General features: G+C 35.4%; 1 protein-coding gene across 4 annotated transcripts in view; it reads right to left on the bottom strand.

The window, feature by feature from the left end:
- Positions 1–2,049: 2,049 nt before the first annotated feature.
- The window catches only part of Wdr70 (WD repeat domain 70), a 305,121-nt gene continuing 284,036 nt past the window's right edge, over positions 2,050–23,134 (bottom strand). For all 4 annotated transcript variants that reach the window (XM_013152887.3, XM_063258091.1, XM_063258094.1 and 1 more), the window contains 4 exons: positions 22,573–22,652; positions 19,871–19,987; positions 17,677–17,839; positions 2,050–2,266 (listed from right to left, as the gene is read on the bottom strand). In XM_013152887.3, coding sequence (XP_013008341.1) covers positions 2,179–2,266; positions 17,677–17,839; positions 19,871–19,987; positions 22,573–22,652 — 448 coding nt within the window. In that variant the 3' untranslated portion in view covers positions 2,050–2,178. The remainder of the gene's footprint in view (positions 2,267–17,676; positions 17,840–19,870; positions 19,988–22,572; positions 22,653–23,134) is intronic.

Raw genomic sequence — 23,134 nt, 5'->3', positions numbered from 1 at the left:
TGAGGCATTTTGCAGGTAACCTGCCTAAGTTAAAAACTTCCATGATAAACATATCTCAAAACTTTGGTAACCAAAGTTACCTTCATGGTACCACGTTCAACAACACTAAGTTCAAAATCAAAATCCTGTGTATCTTGCCAATCATCTGTAGAAAAAAATTCTTTATGAAACTTTCTAGAGTGAGACAGATCATCACAAACATAAAAAAGCCTACTTATGTTGTGGATAACACTGGAAAAATTATTCTGTGTTAAATTGCCTTTCTTTGCTCTTACATCATAGCAGATTCCGCCAAGACCACTACTATCAAGTTTTTATTCCTCCCTCCCCTAATTCTTCATTGCAACTTTTGGCTGTCCAAGACAAATACTTCCATATGGTGCAATGTTTATGTGAAGACAGGGGGAAGTGAGAGACTTGCAGTAAATTTTATCTACAAAGCAATAAATTTATAAATTCTAAGCAGCTGGAATAAAATATTGATCTGTAATTAATTCTGAAGGAAGTGCATTTCAACAGGAACAGGAAACTTGGGGCACGCTGTTTGTTCCTGGTGACTTTAGGTGTCTTTGTATAGCTGTCCTCAGCTGTGACCTTAGGCAGACTGCTGAACCCACTATTGCATTATCTGTAAAATAGGTTTAGCAATTCCATCTACTCATCAAGTTTTCTTGAGGGTTAAATCAGCTAATACATGAGTTTATAATAATACACATCATAGAGCAGGCACTCAGCAGGTGGTTCTCTATTACTTATAGTCCAAGTCACAAGGGAAGAGGAATGGGATGAGAGTGGGGTAAAGAGGGGTAAAAAAGACAGAGGACAGTGTACAGAGATGGACAGAAAATGCCACTACCTCTGAATCTGGAAATAAGATAGCTGTGTGAGTGGCTGTTAAAGACTTGAGGAGAAGGAAGGCAGTAGGTCCAACTTGTAGAACCACGGGCTTTCTGACCTACCTTTTGAGTCATCGTTCTTTTTATAGTTACTTAATCAAAACAAATGGTAACAGGGAGGCAGAAGGCAAATCCTGAGACCACTGAACATGTAAACATAACTCTTTCTATGAGAAGGTTCACAGAATTTCACACACACACCCCTTTTTTAAAATTCTGGTGCAGGGGATTGAACACAGGGTCTTTATACTACGCTACATTCTCAGACCATTTTCGTGTTATTTTATGTTATTTATTTTGGGGCAGACTCTTTTTTAAGTTGCTAAGCTGCCCAGTATGGGCTCAAACCTGAGTTTCCAAAGAAGTAGGATTACTACTTTGGGTTTCCAGAGTAGTAGGGTTAGAGGTCTGAGCCACCAGGCCCAGCGCTGACTCATTATTACTTGGTACAATCCGTCTTTTGTTTCCTTTTCTAGTCACAAAAGGATCTTTGACAGTGATTTTTATTGTCTCCTATTCTATTGCACTTACATTTACAAAACATTTCTATACTTTGTGAATATTGATAAAAGTCAGGCAAAGTGCTATTATTAGCCTTATTTTAAAATAGCAAACATTTAGTGTGTATTTTCTGTGTGGCAGCAGCATCTAAATGCTCTATAAAGAGTACCTTATTCAATCCTTCTGAGGCTGTAAGACAGATGTTTAATAACTCTCCCAGTGTGACTCAAGACAGTAACAGGCAGAACCAGGACTTGAATCCACATCAGTCTGACTTCAAATCCTGCTTCCCTAAATCCTAACCACTACTTTCTGTTGAAAGATAATCAGATACATGTTCCCCTTTCCTAGTATGGCAAAGCTTTTGTGTGATCTCAGGCTCATTATTCACAGTCATGTAAACAACTGTTGTGACATTATACAGAAATATTAAGCTTTTTGATCTCTATTTCCATGTTGTGTTCCTAGAACTGCTTTAAACAGATGTACATCTCAATGCACATTTTTCCCTCGAAGGTTATGGGAATCTGCACAAGACCAGTAATATTGAATAAAGCCTCCAAATACTTTAAGTACTTGGTAATAGGCAAAGAATCTGTTTCTTATTTATTGGTCATACAGTTTAGATGCCTCAATAATGGAAAGGATAAAATCTATTCATAAAAATCCATTTTTTATTTCATAAGCATTAAGCAGGAAAACAAAACAAAATAAACAAACAAATAAACAAACACTGCTACATGTCATTCCCCTCATGCAAACAGCTCTCAAATGAGATTCTTCAAATTTTACGTTTTTTCCATTCTGGTTCATTCTTTGTTTCCTCATCATCAGATTCAACTTGGGCAAACATGGTTTTGGGCTGAGTCCTAAAAGAAAAGGAAAATTTTCATCAGCATATATTTATACATTAGGCTTTGTTTCTTCCTTCAAGCGGGAATAAATCTGGAGACCGGATTATATGTCAACTAGTAAATATAAATCATTAAACTTCTGACAAAGAAAAAATAATGAACATTTAATTATGTTCAGAAAGACAGCCAAAGATTGCTTTGAAGGTTTTTCCTCTATGACAGACTGTGTAACATGTCCTTCCTTTAAGTAAAATATAAATGAATCAAATTCAGTGGAATTTGTGCTTTATAATATACCTGCTTCAATGACATTCGTTTCTACACTATTCATAAAGAAAATAATTCCAAGAAAATATAAACGGTTATAATGTATGTTCTTTCTTTGCATGCTGCTGCCGATTTCCTTCTAAAAACAACTCTACTGCAATCTGAAGAAACAGTATAACATCTGAAGAATATATGTATCTTGGCATACATCTTCATTTAGAGTTCAAGTCACTGTATCATGATCATTCCAGAATGGTAAAGAAAATGACAATAACAATAATTCCTTTTATTTGGCAATGAAAGCAAAGTTAAAATTTTATAATGCTTCTGTTTTATTTTTTTATCATTCTGGGGAAGAGTAAACCATCCACAATTCATGCTGATGTTGTCTGACATAAGTCCTGTTCCAGAATTCCTCATGCATTAAACCGTTCACAATTCCTGTCTCTCCAGTTACCTCACACATCTACCTAGAGCCCAAGCCGTGTACAATTCAGTTGGTTAAACTTCTCATGTCTCTTCAAGACACTGTTATAACATCTACACACAGGTCATAGCTCTAACATTTCAACAGGCAGCTGCAGCCTTTCATAGCCTTTATGTTGCTGAATTACTAGAAAGCAGGATCACTGGCTTTCAAATGTGCTACAACAAAGCAAATGGTGCTTGTTACATATTTTATGTTCTGGCAAAGATGCAGGCCACTTAGTTTTGAGAAACTTGTTCAGGAACAGATTTGTTTGGCTTTAAAAAATTTGTTAAGATATTTAATTTCTAAGGGAAAAAAGAGGAACATGATCTTCTAAGGATATCTGGCAATGTTTCATAAGACACCAGATCACCAGTGTTGGTTGTAATGAGACTAAAGTACGAAGAAGCTGCAATGCTACTTTTTGGATACAAAAAAATTAAGTTGAATGGCAGACCACAGGAAGAAAACCTAGAGCTTAAAGGGGCTACTTTTTAAAACTCTACCTACTTCCAAAAGTATTTGTAATAGGTTGGTGGCTAACATGAAAGAACACAGAATCGACGGAACTATTTAATAACACAAAAGGAGTACGGGTTGCAAAGCAACCTGAGAAAATGTTTTGGTGGAGTGGAAATGTTCCATAATCTTGACTGAAGTAGTGACTGCACAGATGTATTTATTTGTCAAAACTTGAAATGGATGCATTTTATGCTATGTTGATTTGTAAAGGAAATCTAAACAAAGCAAAACAAATAGACGCTTAAGAGCCAAAGAATGAAAGGATATGTAAGCATAAAACTACTGAATTTCCTGATAGCCAAAATAAAAGAAAAAATATTAGTTTTCAAAGGAGCCTGTCTTTTTTCTTTCCTAGAATGGAACTCAGAGAACTCACTGAATAAATGTTTTACATGAGGGTAATTTAGACTGTTAGTCTAATCACTAGGACACAACTTCCTCTGACTTTACCAAGAATTTAAATCTAGGGGAAATCAAACTGAGTGGAAAGTGGGGCATCTAAAAATTATGGTCCTTCCTGTAAAACTCTAGGAAATTTAACTCCACTTTTGAACTATCTTAATTTCAAGTTGCCATGGCCTCTTTCTTCAAATTGCCATAATTCATTTTTTTCCTCAACATTTGTTTCCATCCCTCTATCCCTCTCTTCACTCCTTTTTTCTTTCCACTAGCCAGGCAGGGAACAACTGAGTTTAGTAACCAGGTTCCTATCAATTTATGGTGCTGGCAAAATTGTACAGCCACATGCAGTGAATGAAGCTGGATCCTTACCTTATTACATCCAAAAAATTATCTTAAAGTGAGACAAACCTCTAAGCGTAAAAACCAAAACTACAAAATATTACAAGAAAACAGAGAAAAGCTCAATATTGACTTTGACAATAATTTCTTGGATAGGAGAACAAAATATATCCATCAAATGAAAATCTATATGAACTGGATTATAGCAAAATTTAAAACTTCTGCACACCAAAGGACACAATTAACAGAATAAAAATGGAAGAGGAGAAAACATCTGCTAATTATATATCTGAAAAGGGATTAATATTCAGAATACATAAAGAACTCATAACAAAAATATCTAACACAATTCTATTAAAAATGCACAAAATACTTGAATAGACATTGTTCCAATGAGAGTAAAAGAGTCAACAAATATATAAAAAGATGCCCAATATCACTAATCATTAAGGAAATGCAGAACAAAATCATGAAATATCATACCATAACCATTAGGATGGCTACTATTGAAAGTATGGCTAGAATGTAGAGAAAAATTATTCTCACTGTACACTTTGGTAGAAATGTAACAGAGCACAGCCACTATAGGGATTTCTCAAAAAAAAATTTAAAAATAGAAGCACCACAATCTAGCAATTCCATTTCTGAATATATACACAAAATAATTAAAAGCACGATCTTGAAGGAATATTTGCATACTCATGTTCATGGCAGCATTATTTACAACAACAAAAAGGGAGAAGCAACTCATCTTTATTGATACTTGAATGGATAAGCAAAATTTGGTACATACATTAATGAAAACCAATCATCCTAAAAGAGGATGAAATTCTAACACATTGCAACATGAAAAAACTGAAGGACATTTTGCTAAGTGAAATAAGCCATCCACAAAAAAGACAAATACTGTGTGATTCTATTTACATATCTCTAGGCTTTTACATACCTAGAATAGCCAGACTCACAGAAGTAGAAAATAGAATAGTGGGTGCCAGCAATTGTGTACCTATGGGTATGGGAGGGACTGTTGTATATGGATATTATAGAGTTTTAGTTTTATAGGGCGAAGAATTTGGGAGAACAGCTGTAAAAAATGTGAAAAGATTTAATTCTTCTTAAAACAATTAAGGTGGTATATTTTGTTATATTTAATTTACCAAAATTAAACACACACACAAACAGAGTAAGCTCTTAAGCTCGGAATTGAGGAAAAATGAAGCTTCTTCTTAGAACAAAGTCACCTTGGAGAACCTCTGCCCTGACCTGGGCTTGGGCCTACTGCAATGTTTCTCAAACCATGTGACCAGACCAGTCTTTTTCTTATTTCTACTCTCTTGTGCAAAAAAACACTTCAAGAAAAATACAATTAAAAGACTATAGCATAGAGAGATGATAGGAAATGTGGCCCATAGAATAAATTTTCTCTCATTCCAATCCATGCTGCCCTCAAAACCAACATTCTCAAAGCATAGCTGAGAACTTTAATAAAAGCTGTATGTGAACAGGGATTTAGCTCAGTGGCATAAATGCCTGCCTTGCAAGCACGCAGTCGTGAGTTCAATCTCTGGTACAAAAACAAAACAAAAAAGCTATATGTCATGTGCTGACTAAAGACTAAGTTCTTCAAAACATAACAGATTACTCAATTTTAGGCCACTGAAGTCTAACAAATGCCAATAAAATGACAATATAACTGTGTAGGAGCACAGTGACAATCACAGCTATAAACCTTACAGCTACTCTTTCTGTGCAGTAATTTTTGTCTTTGGATTTAATTCTAGCAGTTACTCTTTTGAAAAAGTCTAGAAATTCACACGTAAGAAAGATTTTAAAAATTCAACTCAGGAATATCTGGGATATTTTCATTGGATTTCTTTGGTTACCAATTTACCAAGATAGTAAGGAACACAGATGATTAGGTAATCTCCAGCAAAGTCAAGAATAGAACTAGGAGGTTTCTTCTCCTGGAAATTGCCTAATTTTTATTTGCCCTTGGCTCAGAAAACTAAGTCAACAATAGCAAGCAAAAGTAAAATGATACATACAAAAAAGATAAAATATTAAAGAATTTCAAAACATTTAAAGGCTGGAATAGAGATTCTTATTTTTAAAACCAACAACAATGGCCATCAATAAACCTCTCAATGTATTAATATCATCACTGGTCACAAACATGGATTCTTTACTGGGTTGCTGGAAGAAATGGAATTTGTAGGCTGATTTTTACATAGACTGTTCTGGTAGATTGTAAAGAAAGACATGGCAGCAACTCAGAAGATATATACATTTATACATAAAGTAAAATACATACATATATATATATATATATATATATATATATATATATATATATATATATTCTATCATTTTAGGAAAGCATTTCCATTATCTACCATTGATTAATTGTCTTCTATTAGTCAAGTCCCCCAGAATTCTATGGCTTATTTCTCAAGAGACAAAAATTTATCAATTCAGGTTTATAAGTTCTTGACAGATTTATCTCTACTGCCCCAAACAAAGCCTACAAAGGAACTGACTTTTAAGATAATGGAGATAAAGCGAACATTTCTTTTAGCCAAATGTATAATCACTGCAGTTGCCCAACACGTTAATAAGGATATGGTTATCTTCACTGGTGAGCCAGCATAGTATCTACTTTACTGAAATCAGCTTTATCCACACTTTTTTGTACTGGTTCATGGCACACCCTTACCTATCTTTATAAGTATTTATTTAAATCCTAAATTTACCAAGGAGTTAGTGTGAAACTTGTATTTTCCAGTTTGGTCAGCTCACTTGGAGAACAGTAAATATTTTCACTTGACTGTATATGTCAGCTTGTTTATTGGAGTTACAAAGGAAACTAGGTTAGATTTCAATATAGTTATTGCTACCAACCATTTAAAAACTAATCCGAAGGAGGCAGAGGGGGTTTTGTTTCATTCTGTTTTGTTTTGTTTTACCTCTAGTAAACTCTGCACCTGTTCATAGTGAATGTAATTTCATGAAGCAAAAAGTAAAAAAAAAAAAAAAAACTGAAACAAATGTCCTTCTCAAATCTATAAATTCCAAGTAGCTGATATTTTGTGCTGGTTCTTTTTCTTCCCAACATTATTTTCAGCAACTGTGTTACTGAAAAAAGTGACAGAAACTGAGTTCTATGTTTAGTGTGCCTATGTAGAAAAATTTTGTCAAGCAGTCAGAGATGAGCAAAGATTCTCCATGCAGTCTTCTAAAAGGGCATTTTGCGATGTATGTCTTATATGAGAGAAAGTGTTAAGTGTCTTTTCTCCTCGAAGCTCTAAGTTATGCTTTCTACATTCCTTCTAGCACTTAGGTAAAAGTGAAGTTGTAATTCTTTTAATTTATAGTCCTTTTTCTGATTTGATTAATTCAAGAGGCACACAGGGTAAAGGGAGTCCCAGGGTAATAGAACAAACATGAGGGGAAATCACTTGTATTATTTAATCATCAGTCTTCAAGTACAAACCACCAAGTTTTTTGGCTCAATGCCCATTGTTTATTATGAAAGAAAACCTCAAAGCTAAAGTCAGTCACAGCCATGACTTGACAATCGGACACACTTGTTAACCCTGTTAGAGTGAATATGGCCCTGATGAACTCTGACCCAATCATCACAATTGCAGAATTCTTAGGATTAAATAAAAGGCTTGACCAAAAGATTCCACTTGAAATGGTTCCCTCTTTCTGAAGAAGAGCTAATCAAAGACTTTTTAAAATATCAGGAATACATAAGAAGATAAGAGGCAGTAAAATGTTTCTAGATAAAGAATTGTCTATTTTCTTCAATACATGAATACTTTTTTGGAAAATAAATTCGTATCAGATTTATAAATAGAACATATTAACTCATAGTGTTATATGTGAGGGTTCAAAGACTGAGAGTAGAGAAAGGGACACATGTGAAACCTGTGGAAATTGTAGTAACAGAAAAAGAAAATTCCAGTAAGAATCCTCTGAAATCACTATTAGCTACCTTATTATCAAGAGGGTAAACAAATTAGAATGATAAAAACCTTTGAAAAACACAGGCTGAGTCTGGCGAGGTGGCACATGCCTGTAAGCCCAACCCTTGGAGGCTAAGGCAGCAGGATCATAGCAAGTTCAAGGCCAGCCTAGACTACATAGTGAGACGCTGGGTCAAAAAAAAGGGCTGGAGACAGCCAGATAATATCAAAGTTCTAGTTCTTATTATAAAATCTATAACTGTGTGCCACGATTTCAATTTAAAACATATGAAGCTGGAGACTGCTGTGGTCCTATCCTCTTACTTCATAGACAAAGAAATGGCCCTAGCAAAGGTAGCAGACTCACTAGGCAGTGACAAAACTGAATTAAACCCAGGATTTGTGATTCTTAATCTCATGTTCCGTTTGCTACACCATGCTGTTCAAATAATAATCTTCTTAGCTTCATTATTACTCATCTTTTCTAACAGTTGCTACTAGTTGCATTAAAATAGTTTGCCATAATCATTTAAGAACTCATAGACTTGGGGACTGGGGATTTAGCTCAGCGGCATAAGCACCTGCCTTGCAAGCGTGCAGTTGTGAGTTTGATCCCTGGTACCGGTAAAAAAAAAAAAAAAAAACCTCATAGACTTGACTTCAAAGCCAGACAGCCTGCATTCAAACCCCGATTCTGCTACTGATGGATCATTTGTCAAGTTATAAGCTTCATTTTCATCATCTATAAAATGGAGACAATAATACCACTTGCCTAATGGGGCTACTAAAAGGATTATATTGAAATATACATATATATTTTGTTTTTCAAACAAACCTGAGATAGTCTAAGTACAAAAAGCACCATTCTTACTATATCATGTTTTTTATTTCATATTATAGATGTATTTTCAAAAAGTTATATATAGAATACATTTGGTAAAATAATTCATGTGTTAAACACAATATTGCTACTTGCACTGGGTGTGGTGGCACAAGCCTATAATTTCAGCATGCAAGAGGTTGAGGCAGGAGGGTCAATAAGTTTGAGGCCAGTATGAACCACATAGTGAGACTGTCTTAAAAAACAAAAACAATGGGCCGGGGATTTAGCTCAGCAGCATAAGTGCCTGCCTGGCAAGTATAAGGTCATGAGTTTGATCCCCAGTACAAAAAAATAAAAAAAATAAAAATTGCTACTTGCTATTTAAAAAATTCTGGGAGGAGTTATTTTACTATGGAAATAATCCACTATGAACATCTATAACTGAAATAGTCTGTAAGCGTAAATTTTCTTAAGGGGGAAGCTTTTTTGGCTTATTTTACATAACTGCTGTGTATTACTATCAAATGTCTGTGTCTAAAATAATCGCTAGGAGTACTTCTTAAAATATACATTCTCTGCCCTAATCCCACAGCACCTGAGCTGGTTTGTGCTGCAGTCTTCCTCCCCAGTTACACACACAGCCACTGATATGAGGAAGCGCATGGAGTCATTCAGAAAAACACCAGCTTTTACACAGGAATAGGGTGGACAATGACAACTAGTCATCTAAATATAACTGAGGGAATAAAAAGGTAATTTTCTCTCTGTGGGTTTATCTCTCTTCTTAAAACAATATGCCATAGTCTTCCCTTGCTCAGAGTGACTTCTTTAAATACTGCCAACTAATTTAACATGACTTTAAGTGGGTGCTTTATAAATGGAAATGATACTTTAAAACATATGTACAATCATACACATTCACATATCCTGTGTCAGGCAAGACATGGACACTGAAAATTAAACTGACTGAACCAGCAATAATGGCAACTTGTTTGGCAAGAGAAGTGGCCGTGGTTGACAGAGCTGTCAGCCTGGCAGGCTGCTGGCTGGGACCCAAGCTCCCACACACATCTATCCCTGTCTGATGTGTAAGCTAATAGCATTCTGGATCTACATCCTGCCCACTCTCCAGACAGCTTCTTTCCCCTCCCTCTAGCAGCATCTTTTAACAAGAATCTGTAACTGAATCTATTCATGTGTGGCTGAACAAGAATCCTCTATGATCCTGCTGTGTTTGAAAACTTTCATAGCTATTACATTGCTAGTGCCTGGAATAAAACTTAAAAACATTCCACTGATAAATGTAAAGTGTTCCAAGACTCTTCATTATCACTGCCACAGAATACAGGAGATACATGTCATTTGTAGAATGTCTAATTGTGCTTTTCTGTATTAAAGCAAGATACAGTAAATAAATCTTCATTTCATCACTGACAGAAGTCAATTGCAGTGAAGAAAAACAACCAGACACACCTTCTCAATTACAGTGACCTTTATGAAAAGATCCTTTTAAATATTAGCTTCCCTTCAAACACTTTGCGACTTGGCAGTAAACAGAATACCCTAGCAGGTGAGCACAGGAGAAACAGCACTGAGATACTGGCTAACAAATTACATGCCACAGACTGTGCCATGAACTCAGTATGCAATAAATGTAAGGTGATGAATCTGGGAGAAAGCAGAAAGATGGGTGCAAAATACAGCAGTAGAAAGGTGTGTGTTAAAAGCTTGCACAGTCCTCTAGAAAGCTTATTAAAGTAGGAATCAAGAGAAGAGAAGCTAACTCTAGTTTCAGCCACTGTTAACTGCAGACTTCTAAGCTGCAGTCTCTTTACAAGGTGTGCAAATGACAATACTCATCCTGCCCACCTCAGAGCTATTAAGGCAGAACATTTTTCAATTATAAATATAAATCACTGAGAGTATAGAAAAATATTTTAGTCAATATTCATCAAGGAACAAAAACACCTTTTGCTTCCAGTAACTCTACTTAAATAATTTATTGAGAAATCTTGGAAGAGGTAGAAAACCCAAATAGATTATTTGCCATGAGACAGTATGAGACAAAGAAACTAAAGAATTACTGTTTACTTTCTACTTTGTGGAAGTTTTACAGGTGAATTAAATCAAATCACTGAAAAATTAGTAAGTTTAATGGTATTGAAACAGCTTGAAAGAATGCTCAGAAAATAAAATACATAATTCTTAGGAAGCCACCCTAACCCTGGACACAGAATAAATCACAACCATGTGAGGGTCATATTGAAGATGCCAGAGTGACTCAGAATTAGGAATTCTAGTAATACAATTCATCATATTCATAGAACAAAGTAGAAAAATCTGATCATAAATATAAAAGAATTCAATGACATTTGGTATTTATTTCACATGCACATGCCTCTGGTCTTTGCAGGGTCTTCTCTGCATAGAATGTTCTTTCCCTGAGTATCTGCGTGTTTGGCTCCTCATAACTCAGATCATTTTCATACAGGTTCTACCTTGACCACTATGTCTAAAACAGCACCATCTCCTCTTCCTGGTTACTTTGTGTCTCCCTAATCCTCATCTGAGTTTTCTTCTTAGTACTTGCTATCATCTCATATTTATAGATTTATATATTGTTTGCCTCTTTTAAAATATAAGCTGTATAATAACAGCTATTATATCTATAATCCAGAATAGTATTTGATACATAACAGGTGTCCAGTAAATCGCTGCTGAATGAATAAATAAAACAAAAAGAGAAGGATTCTTCCTTAATTTCTTATAGGTATGTTTTCAAAAGTTAACATGTTTTTATGTGGAAATACCACTACATTGAAATATGAAACTCTGGCTTCATCTGTAAAAAGAGAAACTTCATATGGTTTAATCTAATAGAATCACTCTTGTTAACATTCAAAATCAACAAAAGGATGCACACTATCACTTATAATTTACTGTAATTCTGGCAATAATCAATTTAATTAGCCTGAAAATAGTAGGCATAAAAATTGGCAAGGAGGAAATTTATCATTAATTGTGTATGATGTAATTTTATATTTGCAAACTCTAAAACAAACGGAATAAAATTATTTAACACAATGCAAAAACAGTAAACAGTTGGATAAAAAATTAATGTATACATATGTAACATATATACATGCAGTCTCATGCCATTTCCATATACAAGAGTTATAAATTCAGCTGAAAAGAGATCTTATTTACAACAGCATAAAAAGATAAAACAAGTAGAAGTAAACAGAAAAGGAAATGTGAAAGACTTACACACAAAAAATTTAAAATACTACTGAGGAATACATTGATGTGACTAAATAAAAGGTATGCCCTGATCCTGAAAGAATCACTATCATAAAACTCTATTTATATAAGCTAAGACATACCCTTTACTCAATTCCATTAAAAAATAGTACCAATAATTTTCAATGGAGACATTATCACGGAATTTACAGTAACTCACAGAGACATGTAAGAATAGAAAAGTTCTGATATGAAGTATAAGAAGAGTAAGCAGCCCTATAACAGTAAAAACTGGTAATGACATTCAGACTAACAAAACATGGAGCTTGGAAATTGAAGAACAACAACAACAAAAAAACTAAATGAAAGTACACTGTGTATAACACAAGTGTCATTTTCAGTTCAATGAGGAAAATTACATTATTCAGCAATGTTACAGCAATTAGCAAACCAACTGGAAAAAAGTTATATCTGAAGACATTAAAATAATTTTTCACATAGGAAAAATATAAAGGAAGCAAAATAAAAATAAGTAGGAGATGATATATCTGTAAACAGCAGAATGAAAGGACTGGAGGTTAAATGAAAGGTAAACTTTTAAATTCCACTGTCTACCCTTTGATACTGCTGATACACAAGGGTTAATTTTCTTAATTTAAGGAAGTATTAAGCCAGGTATGGTGGCACAAGTTCATAAATCCAGCTATTCAGGAGGTTGGGGTACAAGGATGGAAAGTTTGAGGCCAACCTGAACAATTCTGTGAGATACTGTCTCAGAATAGAACAAAAAGGCTAGGTTAATGAATAGAGCATTAAGAAAGTCTTATAAAATTAGTAAGATGATCAATTAGTCAAGAGATAAATGAGCAAAAGATATAAACAGAGTTTACAGGGAAAAAGACATATATAGTTAACAAAGAAAGAAGGATTTTAACATATGAAAAGATATTCAAAATTGTAAAATATAAACTGCAGCGGGTTACAAAATTTTGCCTATCAGATTGGCAAGAATAAAATCAGCATACTCACAGCAAAGAAAAGGGCAAAGAGGCAATGAGACATTGAGTGAGCTGGTTAAAAAGAGACTTTAGAGGGAAATTTAGTGCATCTAAACAAATCTCAAATGCAAATATCCCTTGACAACATTTCTATTCCTAGAATGCCTGCACATGTGGGCAAATAGATACATACAAAGACATTAATTTCAATACAGTTTACGAGAGCTAAAGTAATGTAACTGTTCTTCAAGAGTGTATTGCTTTATGAAAGTACAATAGAAGTGTAAAGAATAAGCTAGATACATGGATGGATCTGGCCCAATCAGATGTGCATTAAGCAAAAAATAATAATAAAACCAAAATAATAATATTAAAACCAAAAACCAACTTGCAAAACATACTCTATACTCATTTTTTAAAATAATAAGTGCAGCTATACACATATCTGTACATTTACATACAGACATTTTCTGGGAGGATGTATAAGAATCTGTAGCTGCTGGTATTTCTAAGTAGTAGAATAAAGGAACTGGGGGTTAAATGAAAAGAGAGCTTTCAGATTTCCATTGTTTATCCTTGATATTGCTGGGCTTTTTTTCTTCTGTATGAATATATTACTTAAACCTCAGATATGAAAATGACATAATAAATTGACCCTTTATCAAAGTAATGTGTTAGCTGATGTTAGAACAATAACCTGGAAATTCTAAGGCCAAATTCCTATTCTGGTTGCAGCAATGGCTTGCTAAACAGCAAAATCTAAAATTTATTTTCTTAGTCTTTCATTTTCTTCAATGGTAAGTTAGGTCTTTGACATCTTCCAACTTGCAAAACATGTATGTACTATATATTTCTAATATCAATTATTATTTCAATACTTTTAGAGACATCTAATGATTTTTGTGTGAAAACACATGCACATATTTGGAGCAGTTAGCCATCAAAATGAACTTACCATGTTTATCACTTTTTAAGCTCTCTATTTTCATTCTCCTTTTTCCTCAGCTTGTCCTTGGCATATTTCTAAATACGAGTTTTGAAGTATAAAAGAATCCTTATAGTTATAGAAGACAACTACCTCAACAAAAACCAAAGGGTCAACACGGACATAATCTATAAGCTTATGTGATTGCCAATGATGTTTTGACATATGTTAGCTTATATACACACAAATTCTATACAAATGAAAAGCAAATCCACACCATTTAGCTGGCCAGCCTTACTATGACCCTCTTAGCTGTTGCCATATTATACAACTCATTGTTCAGAGTTGTTCCATCTGTACTTTCTGATTATTAACACACACTGTGAACAACCACCACTGACACTACATAGTGAAGTCTTTTCTGGTACAACACACATAGCAAACAATACAATGCTCTCTCCCAATCCCTTCAAATCCCATTAGCATTTTTGTACAGTGTACATTTACTCACATCAGTGACTCCTATGTTTGAAGTTCCTGAGAGTTGGCAGTGACTGAGAATGTCTTTTTCGACCCCATATCCAGTCATTAGCAAAGACCAACAGATAAGGAAGTACAAATACTGTAGCTGCCATTCCCTTGACCAAGCTATGGTCAATCAGTGCAATGACTATGGTCTTCAGTGTTATGCTTCAGGATTAAGCCGAAGTGACCTTCCACAGGACTTGATATTATGCCCTTGCTTGCTTCATGGCTTTTCTCCAGTCTTCTATTGTTTTTCCTCCTAGTATGTTCTAGGTAAATCATCTCTACATGAATCATCTATTACTGTAGGGTCTGTTTCTAAGAAATCCAAGCTAAAATGATGTGCTTTTCTTTTACATGAAGTAGCTCCTAATAGCCAGCAGACGGGACTGATAGAAATGACATGTAAATTGAGTTCATTGATAGGGGATTGTTCTAACCTTATTAATGCTTTACAAAGTGTCCAGGGTCTAGTTTTCTTACACAAGTTTTTCAAAGAGATAAATTTTATGATACATAAAAACATCAAAGAAAAAATTAAATAAACCTCAAACAATACAAAAATATACATGTACAAGTTTACCCACTGTAGCACTGTGACTGCAAAGTGCTGGAAACAAACTCAATACATACATAAAAGAAAATTCATGGTTAAAAAACCTATGCTATATCCATTAAATGGAAAACAAGAATTATGAAGCAATGCAGAATAATTTCTCGAGGATAGTGCTAACTGAAGGAAAAAAAGCAAAGCTCAAAAGATTAATTAATATAAAGCCATACACTGGGGCTGGGAATATAGCCAATGGCCTAAGAACCTGCGTAACAAGTGCAAGGTCATGAGTTCAATTTCCAGTGACCCCTCTCACCACAAAAAGCCACATACTTTAAATATATACATTTATAAAAATACACTGTACTTCAATATAGATGGGGAATACAAAGTTAAAGTCTAAGATAATAAATTCAAATTTCAAAAATGTTGTAACAGGGCCAGGGATTTAGTTCAGCAGCTCTAGTCCTTTCCTGGTAAGCTCAAGATCGTGAGTTTGATCCCCAGTACCAAAAGCAAAAATGAGAAAATGTCATAACAAATTATAGCTGGTAACAGTCATAAAAATTCTCTCAAAATTAATTTAAAATTAAATTTCACATTAAAACATTAATGAAGAAATATTTAGAGAATGAATTACTTTTGTGAATAATCACAGACTAGCAAAAATTTTCTGATAAAGTTGGATTTGGGTAATATTATATTATAAATAATATTTTTTTATCTTATACATGTGTTTATATGTTGTATTTATATTTCACCGCAGATTTTCAAGTAGAATTTAGACAAAAATTTTTAAAAAGAGTATTTATATGACATTACTCTTTATCTTGGAAAGAAAGGAATATAAAAGAATGCTCATGTATATGGTTATTTGTGCAGAAGAAATAGAGGGAAGATAAACCAAAAAAGAAATATAAATACTAACAAGTGAATGTAAGTGCATTTCAAATTAATTACAAAAGCACAATGGCTCAGGTAGACAAAAAAGATCTAATCTAAATAACTTTGAAAAATAGAATCTTGACTGGAAGCTATAAGCCGAAAGAAAAAATGCTGCAATACAGCTGGCGAAATGTTTCTTATAAAGCTATGTTTAGTAACTCTGAAACTCCTTAATATATACACCAGAAGTGAACAAATAGGAAGGAACTGAGTTTCTCACTAGAGAAAAAAAAGCACTTAAAACTACAAACAAGGGGAAAGCTAAATGAACCCTGTGGCACTGGGCTGAAATCAGAGACATGGTTTTAAAAATACACAGACGGATACATACAGGAATAGAGAAATAGTGTATATGAATAGGTTGGCACATACACATACATTTCCTGGCTTTGCCAGCAGAAGGACCTAAAAGCAATGGCACTCTAGTAGCACTGAGCATATGTGACACATGATCTCTGTGTTATTTTTGCCAGATACACATAGCTCCATTTCATGAGTAAATACCAGAAAACCCAAACTGAGAGCAAATAACTAACAAGTACTTGTAAAATGAGTCAAGGTCATGAAAGATAAAAAAGATGGAGAAACTATTATGGAAGAGGAGACTAGGGGGTCATAATTAAACACAACATGTGAGTGGAAAAACTGGTGAAGACCAAGTAAATTGCATATCTCAGTTAATAGTGCTGGACCAAAGTTAACCTCATAATCAATTATACTATGGTTATGTAAGATTAATACAAAGAAGGAATCTGAGAGGCTGGATTTTACCAGGCAGCACTACTCACCTACAGTTCTCTCTAAAAATGCAGTCTTTAAGAATAGATCTATAGGCTGCTCCCATCCATTTGCTTTTAATCTCTGTCAACTAAGATAATGCAGTGATTTTTTTTCTTTTTTGAATGTCATAGGTAGAAAGGGCAACATATAATGGTTTATATTAGGCTGCCACTCTGATGAAACTGGTACAGTTTTAAAATCTTACCATTTTAGCTGGGCATGATGGCACATGTCTGTAATTCTGCTGTAGTACTAAGCAGAATGAGACAGGAGGATCATTTGAGTTCAAGTCCAGCCTGGACTACAAAGTGAACTAAAGGCCAGCCTGAACTACATAGGGAGATCCTGTCTCAAACAGACCAAAAACAAACAAACAAACAAAATCTACCATTTTAGGGCCATAAGATATAAACAAATACTGGGCTTCTAGACTATGTGCTCTTGGCCTATTTTTTCATGTTTAATAATAAAATGAGAAATGCAGAATTAAACTCTAAAATACCATTGTTACGTTCTTCTGATTTCATTAAATATAATTTTTCTATTTTTCTTCAGTTTGCATTTTTTCAGTGTTGAACTGAAAAAAACCCAGTGCACTGTGCATACTAAGCACGTGCCTTACCACTGAGCTATTAACCTTCAATCTATTTTAAAAAGCTATTCACTTACTTGGAATATGCTGGAGAAACCCAATATGGGTTGTCTTCCGCTGCTTTGGCATGGCGTAAAATGGCTTCCCGGGGATTACTGTCGTCTGTCTTGTCCAATGCAATGTTCTTCACAATGTAGGATGACAGAGTGCCCCCATGGGTTCCAACTCTCCCACCTCGGCCTGTTGTCAAAGCATTTAAATAAACGAATCAGAAAAAGAATGAGCATGACAATATGGTCATACTTAAGTATACTGTACTTATCTGAACAAAAATCTCAAGACAACCTTGAGTATTATCCTTTCAAGTTTTTCTGATATTCAGAACTAAAGATCACCAGACCTCATTCCTCATAATATTTTAAACTAGGAAGTCTTCTTTTTTACATTTCTAGGTCTTCATTTCTTAATTTATAGAATCATAACAATAAAGAATTGCAATTAGCTTGCCATTAAACAATTCCTCTTAGCCGGGTGTGGTGGTACACACCTGTAACCCCAGCACCAAGGAGGCTGAGGCAGGAGGATTGTCATGAGTTTGAGGCCAGCCTAGGCCAGCAAGGAGGCTGAGGCAGGAGGACTGTCATGAGCTTAAGGCCAGCCTAAACCCTGCCTCAAAAAAACACCACCACCACCAACAACAACAATTCCTCCAGCATGAACATTTAAAGTTCAAAATAAACTGAAATAACTAATAGTCTTAGATGGTTTAGTTTTAAACAAACATCTTAGGGCTTGCCATGTTTGAAATACCTTTTACAATGCTGAAATTATGAGAGAAAAAGAAACAGCTGAATACACTAATCTTCATTCATTCTCACCATAGCTACTATGGTGCTTAGTACTCAAAAAATGTCTGACTTTTTAGAAACATAAAATAAACATATGAAGCCAAAAAACTGAAAGACTGGTTTCATAAATTGTATATAAAGAAAGTAAATAAGTTAGGAAATAACTTTCAGAGAATCTGTGTGGCCAATAACTATTTGAAAGTTACCGATTCATTTTGGGAAACCTCAGAAGGCAAAGAATGCTATTTTCACTAAGCAGAATGGGTTAAGAGAGAGAGAATGACACAGAAGAGACAGAGACAGGGACAGAGACAGAGACAGAAACAGACTAAGACAGACAGATTAAGATAGAGACACAGACAAAGAGAGATAGAGATTGATTTTTCAATGGATGTTTGGAGATAGGAAGGGAACTAACAGTCATATCAGAAAATCAGAATAGGAGAGAAGTAAAGCATAAAGCTACAAAGGCAGGTTTCAGAGGAACATTGAACCTACAGAAATACAGGAAGTTTATTGGACGTTTGCGAGCAGTAGCATGAAAGCTAAACAAACTGAGGATAAAAAGCTATGTATAATGAATGTATGTGAGGCAAAGACAGGAAGCGACCTAAGGTAAAGGGCCTCGTTAGAAGTTCTGCAGTGATCCAGGCAAGAATATTAATTGCAGATTCGATTAGGAAGGAGACATAAAAAAAAGAAAAAAAAAGATTGAGAGAAAACTGAAATGTTTTCAGTGCTGAAATGCCAAACAGACACAGGTCCAGAACTCAGACTCAGATGAATGAACAAGTCAAAAGCTGCAGCCATGGGAGCAGAAGACAACTGGAAACTATACCCATGATCACAGACAATGCAACTCTAGAGCAGGTGTGTGCTACACATACTATAAACTGATGCTGCCTTGATGCCTCATGACACCTACTCTCCTAAAACTTCTAAAGACTTTATTCATCTTCTACCAATACAGAAAGCTCCTTTTTTTAAATTTATTTTTTTAATCAATGCAGAACTAAATCATTGCTACTTTTTGCCCTATGTGATACTGAATCCAGCCTGGATCCTGGTCAAAGTGTCTTATGTTACATATTGTGCCAACACTGGTGGCAGTGCTTTTAGCACTGGCTTCCAAGAAGTCCCAGAGTTCTACTCAGGTCATCGCTAGGTCTCAAGTTAGAGACTGAGAAGAAAGGGCCCCAGATTCCTCCCACTTCAGCACATCATCTCCATCTTCATCAGTTTTACATATTGTGATTCTGTATCAGATCTTTAAGGAAATGTCCTGTTGCTAAAAACATCTGAAAACCACTATTTAGTAAAATCTTTCTAAAAGACAAAGTACCCAGGCCCACAAGATCATCCTATCTCTTTATCAGTCACCCCCACCCTGCCCTTCTGCAGGTTGTTAGCTGGATCACGTCACCTGGGCCTGCTACAGGAGGTTCGGGTTTGTGGGACTTGAGGGGGTCCAGTCTGTCCTTCTCCAGCTGTTTCCTTGTACTCCGCTGGCGGGGCTCACGGAACATAGGCAAGGCATGAGCTGCAAGAAGACACATTTGAAACATTTCATTATAATAACAATCCTGCATCCAAAAACATTGCAAAAGCATGACTAACTGAAAGATGAAATGGAAGTCATAATGATAGTCTTCATCTAATTATAAAAGACAGTCTTACTATAACCAATTAGCCAATTCTGTTTGATAACAGACTCATTGTTCACCTCTCCTGGCAATGAACGGCACTCACGAAACACTCTCACTGTCATAGAAACACCGGTGAGGCCGCCCACCTCCTAAACCATGGGTAGCAGTTAAAACTTAATTTCTAAGGTTTTGAGGATAAATACTTAATGAGAAACATTATTGTTTTTCTTACAGGATCCAAATGTGAATAATGCCGATATATTGCCTGTCAGCCCCAAAATTTCCTCAGATGCCTCCTAAACACTAGAATCGTTTCACACATTTCTGAAATGTAACCACTTCTCAGGAGGAATTGACAACAGTGAATAACCAGAAAAGAGGAGCACTTTTCCCATGAATCTGGGATAAAGGTTGCTTTAATGCAGGGATGTCTAGATTTCCTGGCATGGGACTAGATGGGGTTGTTAACCTCCTTTAATATTGTGCACAAAACAGGATAAAAATCACAGCTCTGTTGTTGTTCAATTGCTGCTGGGATTTAATTAAAGTCAGAATTAAATTTCAAAATATTAAGTATAAGAATTTAAGAGGGAGATGATCTAACATTTGGGGGGAGAGAGGAGAAAATTACTGGGAAAAGTACTAAATAACCCTTTTTTTCTTGAAAAAAAAAGTACCCAAATGATTTCTTTCCTTACATGAAGATTAAGTCTCTTTTTAAAAGGAAACTTCTTCCAGGGGACCAGCAGAAGAATACAGCAGAGGTTTAAAAGGAATTTATAACACGAATGAAATGTCTCTTAACACCTCAGAAACTAACTCCCAGTGTCTACTTCTACCTTCGATCCCTCCTGCTGACAGGGGCTGGACTCACGGTAAAACATGCCTGCTCTGAGTTGGGGACATGAGAACACAGTCACCCATAGTCACTCTATCAGGCAACATGACACACAGTATTTTTAGGAAGGGGAAAAATAGCTTTTCACTTCAAACGACTAAAGGAATTTAAGTAGGGCGCATGTAATTACATGAGCTAGACTGGTTATGACACTGACTTTAACACTTCTACTCTTGCAAAAAGCGTCATTGGATCTCTTGACTGACGAGTCTTAAATTCCAAGGGACTTGGTCCTTCGTGAGACCTACCACCAGAAAGAAACCCAGCAATACAGCGCCCCCTGGGCTTTAGACTGAAACATTAATAAAAGTCCATAGGGCCATGCACTAAGGATCACTGCCTCGTCCAAGATTTTTTTTCCTACCTGTCTCCTCTTACAGGGTTGAAATTACAACTCTGGAAACAAAAGATCTGCCAGATTAATGAGGTTATATGACTGGCCTGAGAGAAGCCACTCTACCTGCCTTGATAAAATTTCCGCTCATACACCAGGTAGTTAATTTCATATATAAATGTTTCCAGATGGGTAAGCATGTGGTCACAGATTTCAGAAGGCACTAGAAGAGACACTTCATCTAGACTGTTCACTTTGTTGATGAATTTCAGTCATTCAACATCACACTTCCAATTCAACATCACGTTGCCAAGACCGGACAAACTGAGGCCTCTTGATTTGAAGACCAGCACTTTATACTGTTTATTTTTAGACTAGACTGTTACTCTTTAAGTAGAGACTTAGACTAGACTGTTTCTTGCTCTTTAAGTATAGAGAGTATATAAAGTAATACATTAGACTCTGATAGGCTCTTCCCACTTGATTAGAAGTTTCATCACTGCGGCACAATTATAATGCAAAATAGCACGCTTTTATAAAGTAGCAAACTTACATTTATTTCATGATCAATTAGAAGCCTCTGACCAAGTTTCTGTTCTGCTACTTCTCCTGTATTCAACTGACCTTGATAGTATGTAAAGCCCAGCTGCAGCTCTGTGGAGCACTGAGTCAGAGTGACTGTCTATACCTTAAGACACCCTGAACAAGTCAAGGACACCTTTAACTTTGCTCATTCCATAAGGGCCCTCCCTCCCCTTCAAAGTATTTCTACATTGTGACAAACAATTCCTTTGTTTCAACAAATTTTATTCAAGACTAGCTTGCCTGTCAATACATGACTCGATGCATATAACCAATAACTTAATGTTTTGTCATTTGCTTTGTATCTCCTGCTTCTAAATTCTAAATAAACTAAGCTCTCTGTAAACTCAGGGCTATTGTCTTTGAAGAATTATCCCACAACAGTCCACCTGTGTAAAGATTAAATGCTGTTTTCTTATCTCCTCAGTGCAGTCTTTTTTAGGTTTTGGTTTGACTTGGGAATTTTCCCGCAACAATATGAGACACTCCTGACCCTATGATGAGTCATGAAAGCTAAAGCGATAGCTATCACACAACTCTTCCTCTGTACAATGGGAGATTTTGTAACAGATACCTGAACTCAGGGTTTTTCTGTCTCTAAAATCAAATGCCACCACAAGAGAAAAGACAGACACAGTACTGAGAGACTCATGTTAACAACTTACGGGTGATAATGTAGTCCTGGGTCAGAGTCTCAGCTTGTTTTGCCTTCCGCTGGGTTTTAACCACACATAATTTTGCTCCCCTAAGGGTATAAAAGCAAATGGTTTTTTATCTTCGGACTTAGGAACAGAAAATCTATCTTGAAAACATCAGATACTTTAGAAGTATACTCTGTACAGTGTCTTGTCAACTCCCAGATTTTCTGAAGGATGGCAACAGATAGGGTCTTGGTGATAAGAGATGAGACTGAACTAATAGAATGGCAAGTATTAGCAATGATCAAACTAACAGAAAGGCAAGTCTTTCAGTCAGCAGCCACTACCAAGTGAAAGAACTGGAGAGGAACAGAACACCCAAATACAAGTTTAAAAAAAAACCCTATCAAAATAACTTAGAAACTTGAGATGCTAAAGAAATCAGAAAATTAATCAGCATCTTCACCCTAAAGGTCACAGGGTTCAAATTTTAGTTTATGTCCCAGATGGAAGCAACCTGGGTGGCCTACAGCACAAGTGGCATATGTCCATGTCTCAAATATAAGAGTACAAGTGTCTGGAATGAAGT

The sequence above is a fragment of the Cavia porcellus genome, unplaced genomic scaffold, assembly GCF_034190915.1.
Source record: "Cavia porcellus strain 051 isolate PalLab524CR breed Dunkin Hartley unplaced genomic scaffold, mCavPor4.1 scaffold_11, whole genome shotgun sequence".
NCBI lineage: Eukaryota > Metazoa > Chordata > Mammalia > Rodentia > Caviidae > Cavia > Cavia porcellus.
Note: the sequence above shows the minus strand (reverse complement) of the source record. Positions and strands in the feature narration are given on the sequence as shown.